The sequence below is a fragment of the Notolepis coatsorum genome, assembly GCF_963971535.1.
Source record: "Notolepis coatsorum genome assembly, chromosome: 2".
Taxonomy (NCBI): Eukaryota; Metazoa; Chordata; class Actinopteri; order Aulopiformes; family Paralepididae; genus Notolepis; species Notolepis coatsorum.
In genome coordinates, this window is record NC_140166.1 from 37,888,540 (window position 1) to 37,901,719 (window position 13,180).

The 13,180-nt window shown below is 41.5% G+C and overlaps 1 protein-coding gene across 1 annotated transcript in view; it reads left to right on the forward strand.

Moving 5' to 3' along the window:
* Nucleotides 1-13,180, forward strand: part of LOC311224144 (electrogenic sodium bicarbonate cotransporter 1-like) — a gene marked incomplete at its 5' end in the record, with an annotated part of 219,271 nt that overhangs the window by 167,401 nt on the left and 38,690 nt on the right. Inside the window, one exon of the mRNA XM_084309001.1 lies at nt 11,405-11,590. Within this exon, the coding sequence (XP_084165127.1) occupies nt 11,405-11,590 (186 nt within the window). The remainder of the gene's footprint in view (nt 1-11,404; nt 11,591-13,180) is intronic.

Sequence of the window (13,180 nt, forward strand, 5' to 3'; positions counted from 1 at the left end):
CACATAGGTAATATTAATAGGTTTTGCCGCTGCGGCATTATGCATTCGTCACTACTCTCTCTATATTGACGCGATTCCATCAACACATAGGTAATATTAATAGGTTTTGCCGCCGCGGCATTATGCATTCGTCACTACTCTCTCTATATTGACGCATAGCCACCAGCTAATATATGTTCCACAAACGCTCCACACCTCCACAAACATCCCGCAGCACAGACGCACACATCCGCACACAGCAGCACAAACATTCCCCACATTTAACATTCACAAACACACAATATTGAAACATAAACACTGCATAACGTTAAACATTAACACTACGATACCCAAAGCTCATCGCGCAAACCGGAAGCGGACATACGTAATCTTTCCTCGCCGCGTCACTCTAACGTTACCTCACCGCCAACTTATCTAATTTAACAGCAAATTAAAACATCTTTTCAAAATCTTTCTTCACATCTATATTTGTAAATTCCACATAACCTTAGATCTTGTTCTTTAAACATTACGTAGGCCCCTTACCCGCTCGCGAATTGAACTCCACCCCATACGTTAAGCTAAAACCAAAGATTTTCGCCCATCACCCCGTTTAAACAGCGTAAATACGACATTTCTCTCCGTTTTTAAAGCAATCAACTTATATACACCAACTCCCCCACACCTTAGCTAGTATCCCTCCATTTTTAACAACAATCCAACGGTTGCAACATATTTAAAACACATAATATTCATCGCTAGTCATTACACGCCAAACCCAGCCGCTCTCGCAAGACGCTCGTATTTTCAAACCTCTTTGTCTAGTTTAGCGACACAACACGACAATTCAACATTACTTTTACAGTTATACTGTTTATTAAAACACACACGTATTTAACAACGACCTCAAGTACTTCCTATTTAGCTCCTGTATCATAACACAAGCGTATTTGTACGCTCTGTAAACGAGCACCTGGGGGGAGCCTCATGCGCGGCGTAGGGGGTAACCGAGCGTAGAGCGCTGGTATTCACGCAGGAGAGCGCTGGCCAATGCTGGCCAATCAGAGCAACGCGGAAGGGCATGTTGGTTGCCGAAAGTATTCACGCGTCCTGCGATCTATGGATTGGAGAGTGTTGTCGTGGATATCGGAGGCAAGAATGCGCTGGTCAAATAGTCTTGGTTGTTACAAGGTTAGGTTAGAGAGGACTCGACGGAATCTCTGGCCGGGGGGGGGGACCCCAATTGAGCTCCTCGATTCATCTTGTGACTAGACTTTTATACAATTTCAAGGGGGTGGGGAAAGGTGAACAGAAGGAGGGAGGGGGGTGATTAGACAGGAAGACAGGAGGATGAGACAGGGGGGATGGGGGTTAGGTGTTGTGGGGGTGAGAGACAAAGGAGGCGGTGGGGCAGGGTGACTGGAAGGAGGTAGGGGGGTGATTAGACAGGAACGAGGGGAGTGTCGGAGACAGAAAGGAAATGTATTCAAATAGTGGGGGAGGTGGAGACAGTTTCTCCCACAGTGTTTGTATTGAGCCGTATTGTATTGTACCCATTCTGCAATCTGTTAAATAAAGTTTACATCCATTCATTCTGCTAGCATTAACGATTGCATGAGCAGCTGGCTAACGTGAGCTAACGTTAGCTACCTGCCGTAGCTACCTAGCTACCAGACCCTGTTAGCTCAGAGCTCCTCTTTCAATCTTAACAAGCATTAAACAAAATGGCCTAGTCATCTATTCACCTTTGTTTAATACATGAGGCGTTGTCTAATGTTATCTAGCTACTGATAGCTCCTGATATCATCAGTTTGGTGCTGGCTGGCTAACGTGAGCTAACATTAGCTGCTAGCCACAATGCTATACTGTTGTACTGGCATATTCCATTCACGTTAGCATGTAGCTAACAACATCGGAGATCTTTTTGTGAGACTAAACTATCCGCTCTTGGTGGTCAATTGTGTTGATGTTAGTTTTGTTTCGTCAACAAATGAGGCAGAACACACAGTGAATGTATCCGTTTTGTTTATTGCACTTTTATTGCACTTTCTTTGCTGAAAAATAAATGCTACATTGGCTAAATGGCTCACACGAGGCATTTAAAGATGGTGTTTTTTTTTTTTGTGCAGGAAGTGTATTGGCACATTCAACTTCTGATTGGTTGAAAATTGCCTTCATGTTCGCCACCTACTGCCACCTACTGCTTTGGCATTGTACTACATCACTGTGCTCAGGAGGCAAAACCAATGTCTAACTGGCCTGCCATTACGTTGCGTTCTGGAAAGCGAAAACTGACCCTGAAAACGAAACGAAATAGCCCTGTGTGTAACAGCAGCAGTGATGCCGGTAACGCGTTACTAAGTAACGCGTTATTGTAATCTGATTACTTTTCCCCGAAAATAGTAATCTAACGCGTTAATCTTTAAAAGCCAGTAATCTGATTGCAGTTACTTGTCCAAGTGGCTGTGCATTACTATTTCGTTACTATCTCATCATAAATTCATAATGCAGGCGGAATGCAGTATTTTATTTCGTTTTCGACAGTCAAAAATACATTTTTGAGCTGTTTTTCTTATTTGGGAGTGACGTGATGTGGCAGTGAAAGGGTTACACAAGAATGTGGCCCGCGGCGTGACTGGACTCTCTGTCTGTGAGTGACTCTGCTTTGGCCCAATCACATTCCCCATCCACAGTCTGCGAATCAGAGGCAGAGTAGGGCGGGTCTTCACAGCACGTCATGTGACATATGCGCCAATCGTGTGACAGCAGGGCTCCGTTGCATTCGTCTGAGAATTCCACCCCAAAACGCTTACAGGAAGAAAAAACGCGGCTTATTATTATTACCGAGGCGCGCGGCTTATTATATTATTAAAACAGCTACTTGTGGGCACTCATAAAAACACCGTGGTCTACAAGTTGTTTAGCGAGAGGATGGTGGTAATGTGCTTCAATAGAACAATGGATCAATGCCATGTCAAAACTCGGCTGCGCTGATCTGAAGGGCTCCGCAGTACACACACAGACACACGTGCGCGCGCGCACACACGGGATCGCAGCAGCCACACACACATTTCCACTGTCCAATAGACAAGCGCCCTTTTCGACCGCGTGACATTGTTCAGATGTTTCAACTTCACCCCCAGAACCGCACCGAGTCCACCAAAACTATATGTGAAAGCGACCTAAACGTAAATACTGTCTACCGCTAAAAACAGCACATCCAATTGCATTGAAAGCATCTGGAATCACAACACTACGACGCTTCGACTAGGTACAGGAGGACTCGGAGGCCAGCCAAACAGCAAAAGAGAGAGATTGTTTCTTTCCCTATTGATTAATGTATATTTGATGGTGGCAGAGCAAAAGCTCTTATTTGCCAGATTTACAGTTAATTTACATGTTAAAGAGAGACTGATTGTATGTTTATAGAGAGACATTTATAAAAACAATTTAATAGTTACAGTTGATATAATTGAATAGTTCAGCCTGCATTTGTTAGATGTGAATGGATACACTGGTTTTGTAAAACCACTGGCTGGCTGCTCTAATGCTGTGAGCATCATAGACTGTTGCTTTACCATACTTGATGGTACAGAAGCTGAAGCACTAGTTTAACAATTTACGTTATGTGCAGAGAAACAAGTTAAAAACAATTTATGCACTTTCAATAAAGCGTTTTAAAAAAACTGTTGGGGGAACGACGACGACTTCGTAACCTAGTTACTTTCAAAGTAACTAAGTTACTCTGATAATCAAGTAATCAGTAAAGTAACTTGGATTACTTTTTAAAGGAGTAATCAGTAATCAGTAATCGGATAAATTTTACAAGTAATCTGTGGCATCACTGAACAGCAGCCTAAAAATACTTCATCATGTGACAAGGGACTAATGGAGAATTGAGTGGTGTGATCCACGGAACTCACACAATCAGTGTCAACAACATTAACCTCTTAAGTATCAGCACGTCGTGGCACTTTGCCCTCGTCAGTAGGCTGCGTTTTCGCCAATCAACCAATACATTGTTAGAAAGTTGAATTTGCCGCCTTTCAATTGTCACCACACTCAACCTATTGTGTGATTCCATTCTCGAGTTATAAGACGAAACATCAGACGAGCGTCATTTGACAAGCCGTTCAGACGAGTGACCACGTCCGGTTGTGAACGGTCCTGAACTGACCAGTCACCGCTGATGGCGAAAATTATTGACCACCATTGTAGCCAAGGAGTGTCTGCTCCGAAAGCGATCCCAGACGGGCGCTGAGAGTGGGAGAAGGTGACACAAGAAGACGAAGAAGTCCATTGTTTTGACTAGTATATAGAGCATCGAAATGAATGGCAGTGGACGGCCATTTTGGATAATCATGGCAAATCTTTATTACCGGTACACACATTTCAAAAACCTTTGTAAAACATTCATTTTCCGTGGGATTTTTATAGACTTTGGACCTGTACTACATAAGACTTCAGGCTATGGAACCATTTTCAGTTTTCCAGCTCCTACCTCTCAGCTGGAACTTAAAAACAGGCATCTGGCAACCAGTAAAAAGAAATGTGAGTACACAAAACCTTTACTTTAGTGTGTTCAAACCTGTTACTCTATTTCATTAGCACTCAAAGTGATTTTTCTTTATTGTGTAAGAAACTTCAAAATGTTACCTTTCAAAAGAGACCAGACTCATGCATGTGCTATAAGTATAAAGTATAATAAATCGCAAATTACTTTGGGTATGCAATTGTCCAAAAATGTATAAAAGAATTGCCCCATATTTGCCTGATGCTTAAGTGGTTAAGATCAACAGGAAGAAGTCTGATATATTCTCTATCAAACAGGTTACCAGCAACTGCAACGTGTTTTGGCTAGAAATAACACAATCGTCAACACTAATATGAACGGGTAGTGAATTAGAGGTCTTGTTTTTATTTTAAGTTAACTGCTTTCCGGGGCGGCTAGGTGGTGTAGTGGGCAAGGCGCTTGCCACCAATGCAGGAGACGCTGGGCTCGAGCCCAGCTCTCCGCATTGCTATCAGCTTGGCTGGTCGTTCATACTAATACAATTGGCAGTATTAGGGGGTGGGAAGCTGATGGGTGGGGATCGGACGTTGTGGACAGCGACTCCTACAGGTCGGTTGGTGCGCCTGCGCAGCAAAATCAGGAAGCGACGGGGGCGGCGTGTCCCTCCCACGCAGACCCCCGACGCTGAGAGATCGCGCTGTGCAGGTGAAAAGATGCGACGGCTGCTTCCTCGAGTACCGGAGGGGACACGTGATGTAAGGCTTCGTCCACATTGCAGCCGGCTTGTGGGAGGCATGGCCTAACAGCGTTCGAGACAGGGGAGGGTAGAATTGGACGATACGAAATTGGGATGGGAGAAAAATAGAAAATGGGAGAAAAAAGTAGAAAAAAAAAAGTTAACTGCCTTCCAAAACTGAGCCAGGTTTGTGTAGGAACTTGTAATTAAATCTAAGTAGTAATCTGATTTAGACTTTCTCATAGCTGTGGTACTGTACATCTGTTTCTGGGCTGTTTAAAGGCAAGCCACCATAAAGAAGCACTTGACTTGAAACAACTCATCAGTAGTAAAACCACTGCTACTGCCATTGGCTGTAAGGGATGTGCCCCACGATCCTAGAGACCCCCCCCCCTTATTTTTGTCATTGTTTGACATGGTGGTCATGTTCTAAAGCACAAATAAATAACCATCAAACATTCAACAGATGATTTACTGTGGAAACAGACGCTATTATAGTAAGATTTTCCTCTTGATTTCCTCTTTTCATTCATTCATTTTTCACCGCAGGGTACGGTTGTAGTGAACCTTATATCGTTGTTGATATAACGGTACATAACTTGGTACTTGTCCTTGGTGCTGTTGTGTTACTGTCCTTGTGCTGTTGTGTTGTTGTCCTTGTGCTGTTGTGTTGTTGTCCTTGGTGCTGTTGTGTTGTCCTTGGGGCTGTTGTGTTGTTGTCCTTGGTGCTGTTGTGTTGTTGTCCTTGGTGCAGTTGTGTTGTTGTCCTTGGTGCAGTTGTGTTGTTGTCCTTGGTGCTGTTGTGTTACTGTCCTTGGTGCTGTTGTGTTGTTGTCCTTGGTGCTGTTGTGTTGTTGTCCTTGGTGCTGTTGTGTTACTGTCCTTGATGCTGTTGTGTTACTGTCCTTGGTGCTGTTGTGTTACTGTCCTTGGTGCAGTTGTGTTACTGTCCTTGATGCTGTTGTGTTACTGTCCTTGGTGCAGTTGTGTTGTTGTCCTTGGTGCTGTTGTGTTACTGTCCTTGATGCTGTTGTGTTGTTGTCCTTGGTGCTGTTGTGTTGTTGTCCTTGGTGCTGTTGTGTTACTGTCCTTGATGCTGTTGTGTTACTGTCCTTGGTGCTGTTGTGTTACTGTCCTTGGTGCAGTTGTGTTACTGTCCTTGATGCTGTTGTGTTACTGTCCTTGGTGCAGTTGTGTTGTTGTCCTTGGTGCTGTTGTGTTACTGTCCTTGGTGCTGTTGTGTTGCTGTCCTTGGTGCAGTTGTGTTGTTGTCCTTGGTGCAGTTGTGTGTTGTTGTCCTTGGTGCAGTTGTGTTGTTGTCCTTGGTGCAGTTGTGTTGTTGTCCTTGGTGCTGTTGTGTTGCTGTCCTTGGTGCTGTTGTGTTGCTGTCCTTTGTGCTGTTGTGTTGTTGTCCTTGGTGCTGTTGTGTTGCTGTCCTTTGTGCTGTTGTGTTCTTGTCTTTGGTGCTGTTGTGTTGCTGTCCTTTGTGCTGTTGTGTTGTTGTCTTTGGTGCTGTTGTGTTGCTGTCCTTGGTGCTGTTGTGTTACTGTCCTTGGTGCTGTTGTGTTGTTGTCCTTGGTGCTGTTGTGTTGCTGTCCTTGGTGCTGTTGTGTTACTGTCCTTGGTGCTGTTGTGTTGTTGTCCTTGGTGCAGTTGTGTTGTTGTCCTTGGTGCTGTTGTGTTGCTGTCCTTGGTGCTGTTGTGTTGCTGTCCTTTGTGCTGTTGTGTTGTTGTCCTTGGTGCTGTTGTGTTGCTGTCCTTTGTGCTGTTGTGTTCTTGTCTTTGGTGCTGTTGTGTTGCTGTCCTTTGTGCTGTTGTGTTGTTGTCTTTGGTGCTGTTGTGTTGCTGTCCTTGGTGCTGTTGTGTTACTGTCCTTGGTGCTGTTGTGTTGTTGTCCTTGGTGCTGTTGTGTTGCTGTCCTTGGTGCTGTTGTGTTACTGTCCTTGGTGCTGTTGTGTTGTTGTCCTTGGTGCAGTTGTGTTGTTGTCCTTGGTGCTGTTGTGTTGTTGTCTTTGGTGCTGTTGTGTTGTTGTCCTTGGTGCTGTTGTGTTACTGTCCTTGGTGCTGTTGTGTTACTGTCCTGTGTTGTGGAGCTTTTATTGTTATTTCATAAATATGTCATAACGTAATACGACTTAACGTGGTGGGGGTGGAGCTAGACTCTCTGGCTGTGGTGTCAGAGAGGAGGACTCTGGCTCCACGCCATCATGGACAACCCCTCCCACCCACTATACTCGGACTTGGCCGCTAGACACTCCCAGGATGCAACACTGAACGACACAGGAACCATCAGACTGTATAACGCCTCACTGTGCTTCACTGCCTCACAGAGTAACAGTATAAATCCTTGTATATCTTCCTGTACATTTTACATTTTATATAAAATGTATATTTTAGATTTTAGATTTTTTTTTTTTTAATCTATTGATGTCTTTTTGGTTACTTTACTTTTAATACGTTTACTAAAGTACAACTCAAACATATATTTTTTTTAGATTACAATCACAGCATATGAATGGCTATCATACTAAACATGAACTTTGAATTAGTCCATGAAAGCAAAGTACCAACAATACTTTGTAAGTATACTCTCAGAAAAGTACACATGGGTATATACTTTTAACACACTTAATATAATAGAAATGGGCTTTCAGTATGGAAAAATATAATAATTTTGACTTGGGGTGTGAATTGTTGATAATTTTGGTCAACAAATGCTTGTTTGTGTTTTCTAGAGAACAGTACAGACGTGGATCCTCTGGATGGATCTTCTGCCTGGTTATGGAACAGCACTGACCTGGTAAAGACCTGCATGTTCTCTCTGCTTCTCTCATTGGGGGAAAAAAGCTTTGTGAAAATCCTATTTGAATGTTTCATATGAAGGTTTATTTCATGAATGTTTTATATGAAGATTTATTGCATTAATGTTTATGAAGGTTTATTTCATGAATGTTTCATATGAAGATTTATTGCATTAATGTTTCATATGAATGTTTATTTCATGAATGTTTTATATGAAGATTTATTGCATTAATGTTTCATATGAAGATTTATTGCATTAATGTTTCATATGAATGTTTATTTCATGAATGTTTTATATGAAGATTTATTGCATTAATGTTTCATATGAAGATTTATTGCATTAATGTTTCATAATAAGGTTTATTTCATGAATGTTTCATATGAAGATTTATTGCATTAATGTTTCATATGAAGGTTTATTTCATGAATGTTTCATATGAAGGTTTATTTCATTAATGTTTCACATCGGTTTATTTCATTAATGTTTCATATGCGTTTATTTCATGAATGTTTCATATTAATGTTTATTTCATGAATGTTTCACATGAATCGTTATTTCATGAATGCTTCATATCTGCATATTTCATTAATGTTTTGTTGTAACTAATGGCTGTCAAGTGCATTGCCATAATGTCATCAACCTTCATGCACCATGGACGGACTATTGGAGAAGCTGCCCAGGAGAGGGCGCCAGAGAGAAATAGGCCTAAAAGCCTGACTACAAAAGATGAGGCCAGAAGCAGCGTGTTGTTTCTACTCTCATCACATGATTCCAAGTCATTTAGAATTTAACCTTAATAGGGAATAAATTAGTAAATGCAAGAACTCTGTTGCTTTGTTCAAATCCACAGCACGTTTTGGTGCCGAAACCTGTGAGAGACACACAGACAGTCAAGAAGATGGAAGAGAATTGAATCACAAACCAGGGAGCACAGGAGACAATGGCAGACATGTTGAGAAAAGAACAAAAGAGGTTCAGTTCAGGCTTCCGTCACCAGACGGATAAAACACACAAATGTTCTCCCTGTGCTCGCAAGGGTTTCCCCTCCCAATAAGATAAACCCAATGGAAAAACATGCACAACAGATCGCTAACGCTGTCCCGTCATAGGCGGCACGTGAGCCGAACATTAGGGTAGGCTATATCGCACAGAGCGTGCAAATTTTTTCCTTTTTTGACAATACACACCCACTAGGCTATGCGAGGCGAGCCCCACTAATTTAATATATAGTGCAAATTAAGTGTTCAAATGAAGGCATCCAATAATAGATTAACCATTGTCTTACCTTAATGCAGCAAAATGCGACGTTTCGTCTTGGCATCAATGATCTTTTCTGCTTTAACTTTGTCTGTCTCTCCTGGTGCATTGTTGTTCTTAGCCAGTTTCGGATGTGATGTGCCTCATCATTGCTGAGAAATACCGTTCACAACTTGAATCACAAGTTGCAGTGCTGACAGCAATGAAGGGAACGTTTTTTCGTCATTTGGATCGCATCATGCTTTGAAAACAATCTACATACAGTAACTCTAAAAAGGTTCCACGATTTGATTAACTCTGACTCTCATCATGTCCTCTTAGAGCAGCGGTTCCCAAACTTTTTTGGCTGTGCACCCCCCGTCACCTCCCGACCTAGCTTTTTCATGCCCAACATAAAAAAGGCGACAGTCTATTCATAGGCGATCATATGATTGGCTACATTATTTAACCTGAGCCTATGCGTGATTGGTTACTGCCTGCTTGGAATGTTAAACACTGCCACCTAGCCGACTGACACCTTCGTCGTTGACACCTCGGCCAGCGGGCTGCAGCACAAGACACACACAATAGCCAGCAGCCTGCGCACATATATTATATATACATATGTATACATTTCAAGATTCCCAGCATAACGATTTGGGTAGGCCTAGCCTACCCTAGCCTTTTTTACCCGCCACCTATGTGTCCCATCCATGATGAAGACGGACAGGAGCACTTGGATTGGTCCCCGGGGCGTGGCCCCACGCCACAGCCCGTGTCTGCTCCCAGCTGCCCTTGGGGGGGAAGGACGACGGGATGGGAAAAGTGCAGAGAGACATTTCATCTGTGACTCAGTGCATGTGTGTGTGTGTTAATAAATGACAATTAAAGACTTCTTCTTGCAATTTAAAAGTACAACAGACTAACAAAATTGCTCAGAATGAATGCTTGGATTAATAGATTAAATCACAATGCATGCACCAAGGAGAAGAGCTTGCAACACACAGGTGAGTTGTCAGCAGACGAATTGGAACAATCTGATCTGTATTGGATAAAGGTAACCCAAAGCAAATGTTTTTCCAAAGAGATCAAAAGTTTAAAAGCTGGACTCACAGTTGATAAACCATCAAAAATAATAATAATCTCAGTCCATTCTTTGATTAAAATGGATTAATGCGGGTTGGATGAAAAAGGCAAAGAACAAACTGGATATCCACTCAAAAGCATCCTAGGATACTGCCCACTCAGGACAAGTTCACTGAATTGCAAATCAAAAAAGCTGGTGGAAAAGTCCGCTCTTGCTCCATCAAACTGCCCTCCAAGAAGTCGGTAAGAAGACCAATGAACAGGTCTGATGAACTAGCAATTCAAGTTCAACAGGCCAGAGTTTGTAACTAATGGCTGTCAAGTGTGTTGCCATAGATCACATCGACCTTCATGCACCATGGATGGACCATTGGAGAATCTGCCCAGCAGAGGGTGCCAGAGAGAGAGGCGCCACTCTCATAATTTAGAATTGTACCTTAATAGGGAATAAATTATCCAATGCAAGAATTATGTTGCCTTGTTCAAATCCACAGCACATTTCGTATCAGGTCATTTAATTAATGTTTCATATGGTTTATTTCATCAATGTTTCATATCAGTTTATTTCATTAATGTTTCATATCAGTTTCTTTTATTAATGTTTCATATGAAGGTTTATTTCATCATGTTTCATATCAGTTTATTTCATCAATGTTTCATATGGTCTATTTCATCAATGTTTCATATGAAGGTTTATTTCATCAATGTTTCATAATATAAAGGTTTATTTCATCAATGTTTCTATGGAGGTTTATTTGATCAATGTTTCATATCAGTTTATTTCATGAATGTTTCATATCAGTTTATTTCATGAATGTTTCATATCAGTTTATTACATCAATGTTTCATAATGAAGGTTTATTTCATCAATGTTTCATATGAAGGTTTATTTCATCAATGTTTCATAAGGTTTATTTCATCAATGTTTCATATGAAGATTTATTTCATCAATGTTTCATATGAAGGTTGAAACAAAGGTGTTGCGTCATCTCTGGAGCCTATAACTACTGTCAATATTAATATTCTCTCTTTGTTTGTTTTGTCTATCTAGCCAATGAATGCCACATGGTCCTCCCTATCGAAGAATGAATGTGTGAAGTATGGGGGAGAGCTGGTGGGGAAGGCCTGTCACTTTGTCCCCGACATCACGCTCATGTCCTTCATCCTGTTCCTGGGCACCTACAGCTGCTCCATGTGTCTGAAGCAGTTCAAGTTCAGCCCCTTCTTCCCCACCACTGTGAGTTAAGATAAGATCAGATATTCCTTTATTTATCCCCTTGGGGAAATTCAGGCATCATAGCAGCATGGGGAGGGAGGGGAGGTACAGGTAGTAGAAGACATACAGGTACAGGTCACATAATTATAGTACAGTGGAGAAGTAAACATTTAAATTGAATAAAAAGGCAGTGTAAACAATACAATATAATTACTCTGGACATGCGCATATGGCCCTACAATAAATATAGTTACAAAATATATAATCTAATAATCTAAATCTAATCTAATATATAATCTAAATTTTTTTTAATGCTAAATATATGCACTATATAATCTAATAATCCAATAATCTAAATTTAATCTAATATATAATCTAAAAATGCTAAATGCTAAATTGCTCCCCAATAAAGTTGCTCCCCAATGGCAACACACTGTTACCCCTTCCCCTTGACGTACTGGGGTTGTAACTAACATACAAGGTGGTGGTGTTGTAAATTGTGATAAATGAACCAAAAGAAAAATAAACCAATGCCAACAATACATTTAGGTGAAAAAAAAGTGATATATTGTGCAATTATATTTAAAACCAAAGACAGACTAAATACACAACAATGAAAATGGTGGATTCTGGAGACACACAACCAGGGGGGGAGCTTGAATGATGCCAAGGGTATGAACTGAGTAAAATAAAACAAAACAATATCCTTACTACCTGCACTAACTAACCAAACATGTGTCCAAAACATACAAAGGGTGGTATCACTCCTGACCTAGTGTGTCTAGACAATATAGTACTACGTGTAGCATCAAATATATTGGGCCCCTTAACTCTTTCAGTGCCACGCCTGGTTTTCCGTTTTACCGCTTGAATGCCACCATCGGCGCCAATGTTAACGTTAATATCGCCTAATCTATGTTTTAAATTATGGCTATGTGTCTAATCTGCCCATCGCATTATCAAAGACTATTTTCCAGTCAGTGCTGTGAAGGCAGATTGTTTTTTTATCACGTCGTTTCCGTTTCAGAGCAGTTAGAAAAGCCCCCGTTTTGATATAAAAAACAGCTCATTCTGGAGCATTCTATGAAAATCGTCTTTTAGTGGAATATTCCACAACGTTGATATTCGTCGGCCTTTTTATGAATCGTTTTCAAATAACCGCTAGATGATCAATATTATACGTGCACGCAAGCACATTACGGCCGCGCACTGATAATCGCTCCGTTGATTTCCTCACAGACTTTTACAGTGAAACCGAAAGAAGACATTTCACAAAACAGCTTATAACTTCATCAAACTTACTCCGATTATCCTACCACTGATAACATAGAGTCATTACCTGACAACAGATGGTATCCAACTGGTATATTCCAATTCCTGATCACCATTCGAAAAAATCGATACGTGTATGGATCCAATGCGACACTGTAGATCTCCATGATCCGCGGGGATCTGAGGCTCCAGAATGAACTGTGGTAACCCCGGCTGGATCAGTGAACTGGAAAATGTGGAGTACCGGATTTTTTCCCCCATTCATTTTCATTGAGTCCATTCCAAAATCACTTATGTCATCTGGGAGACGACAGGGGGCGCTTTTTTCCACAGTGATCA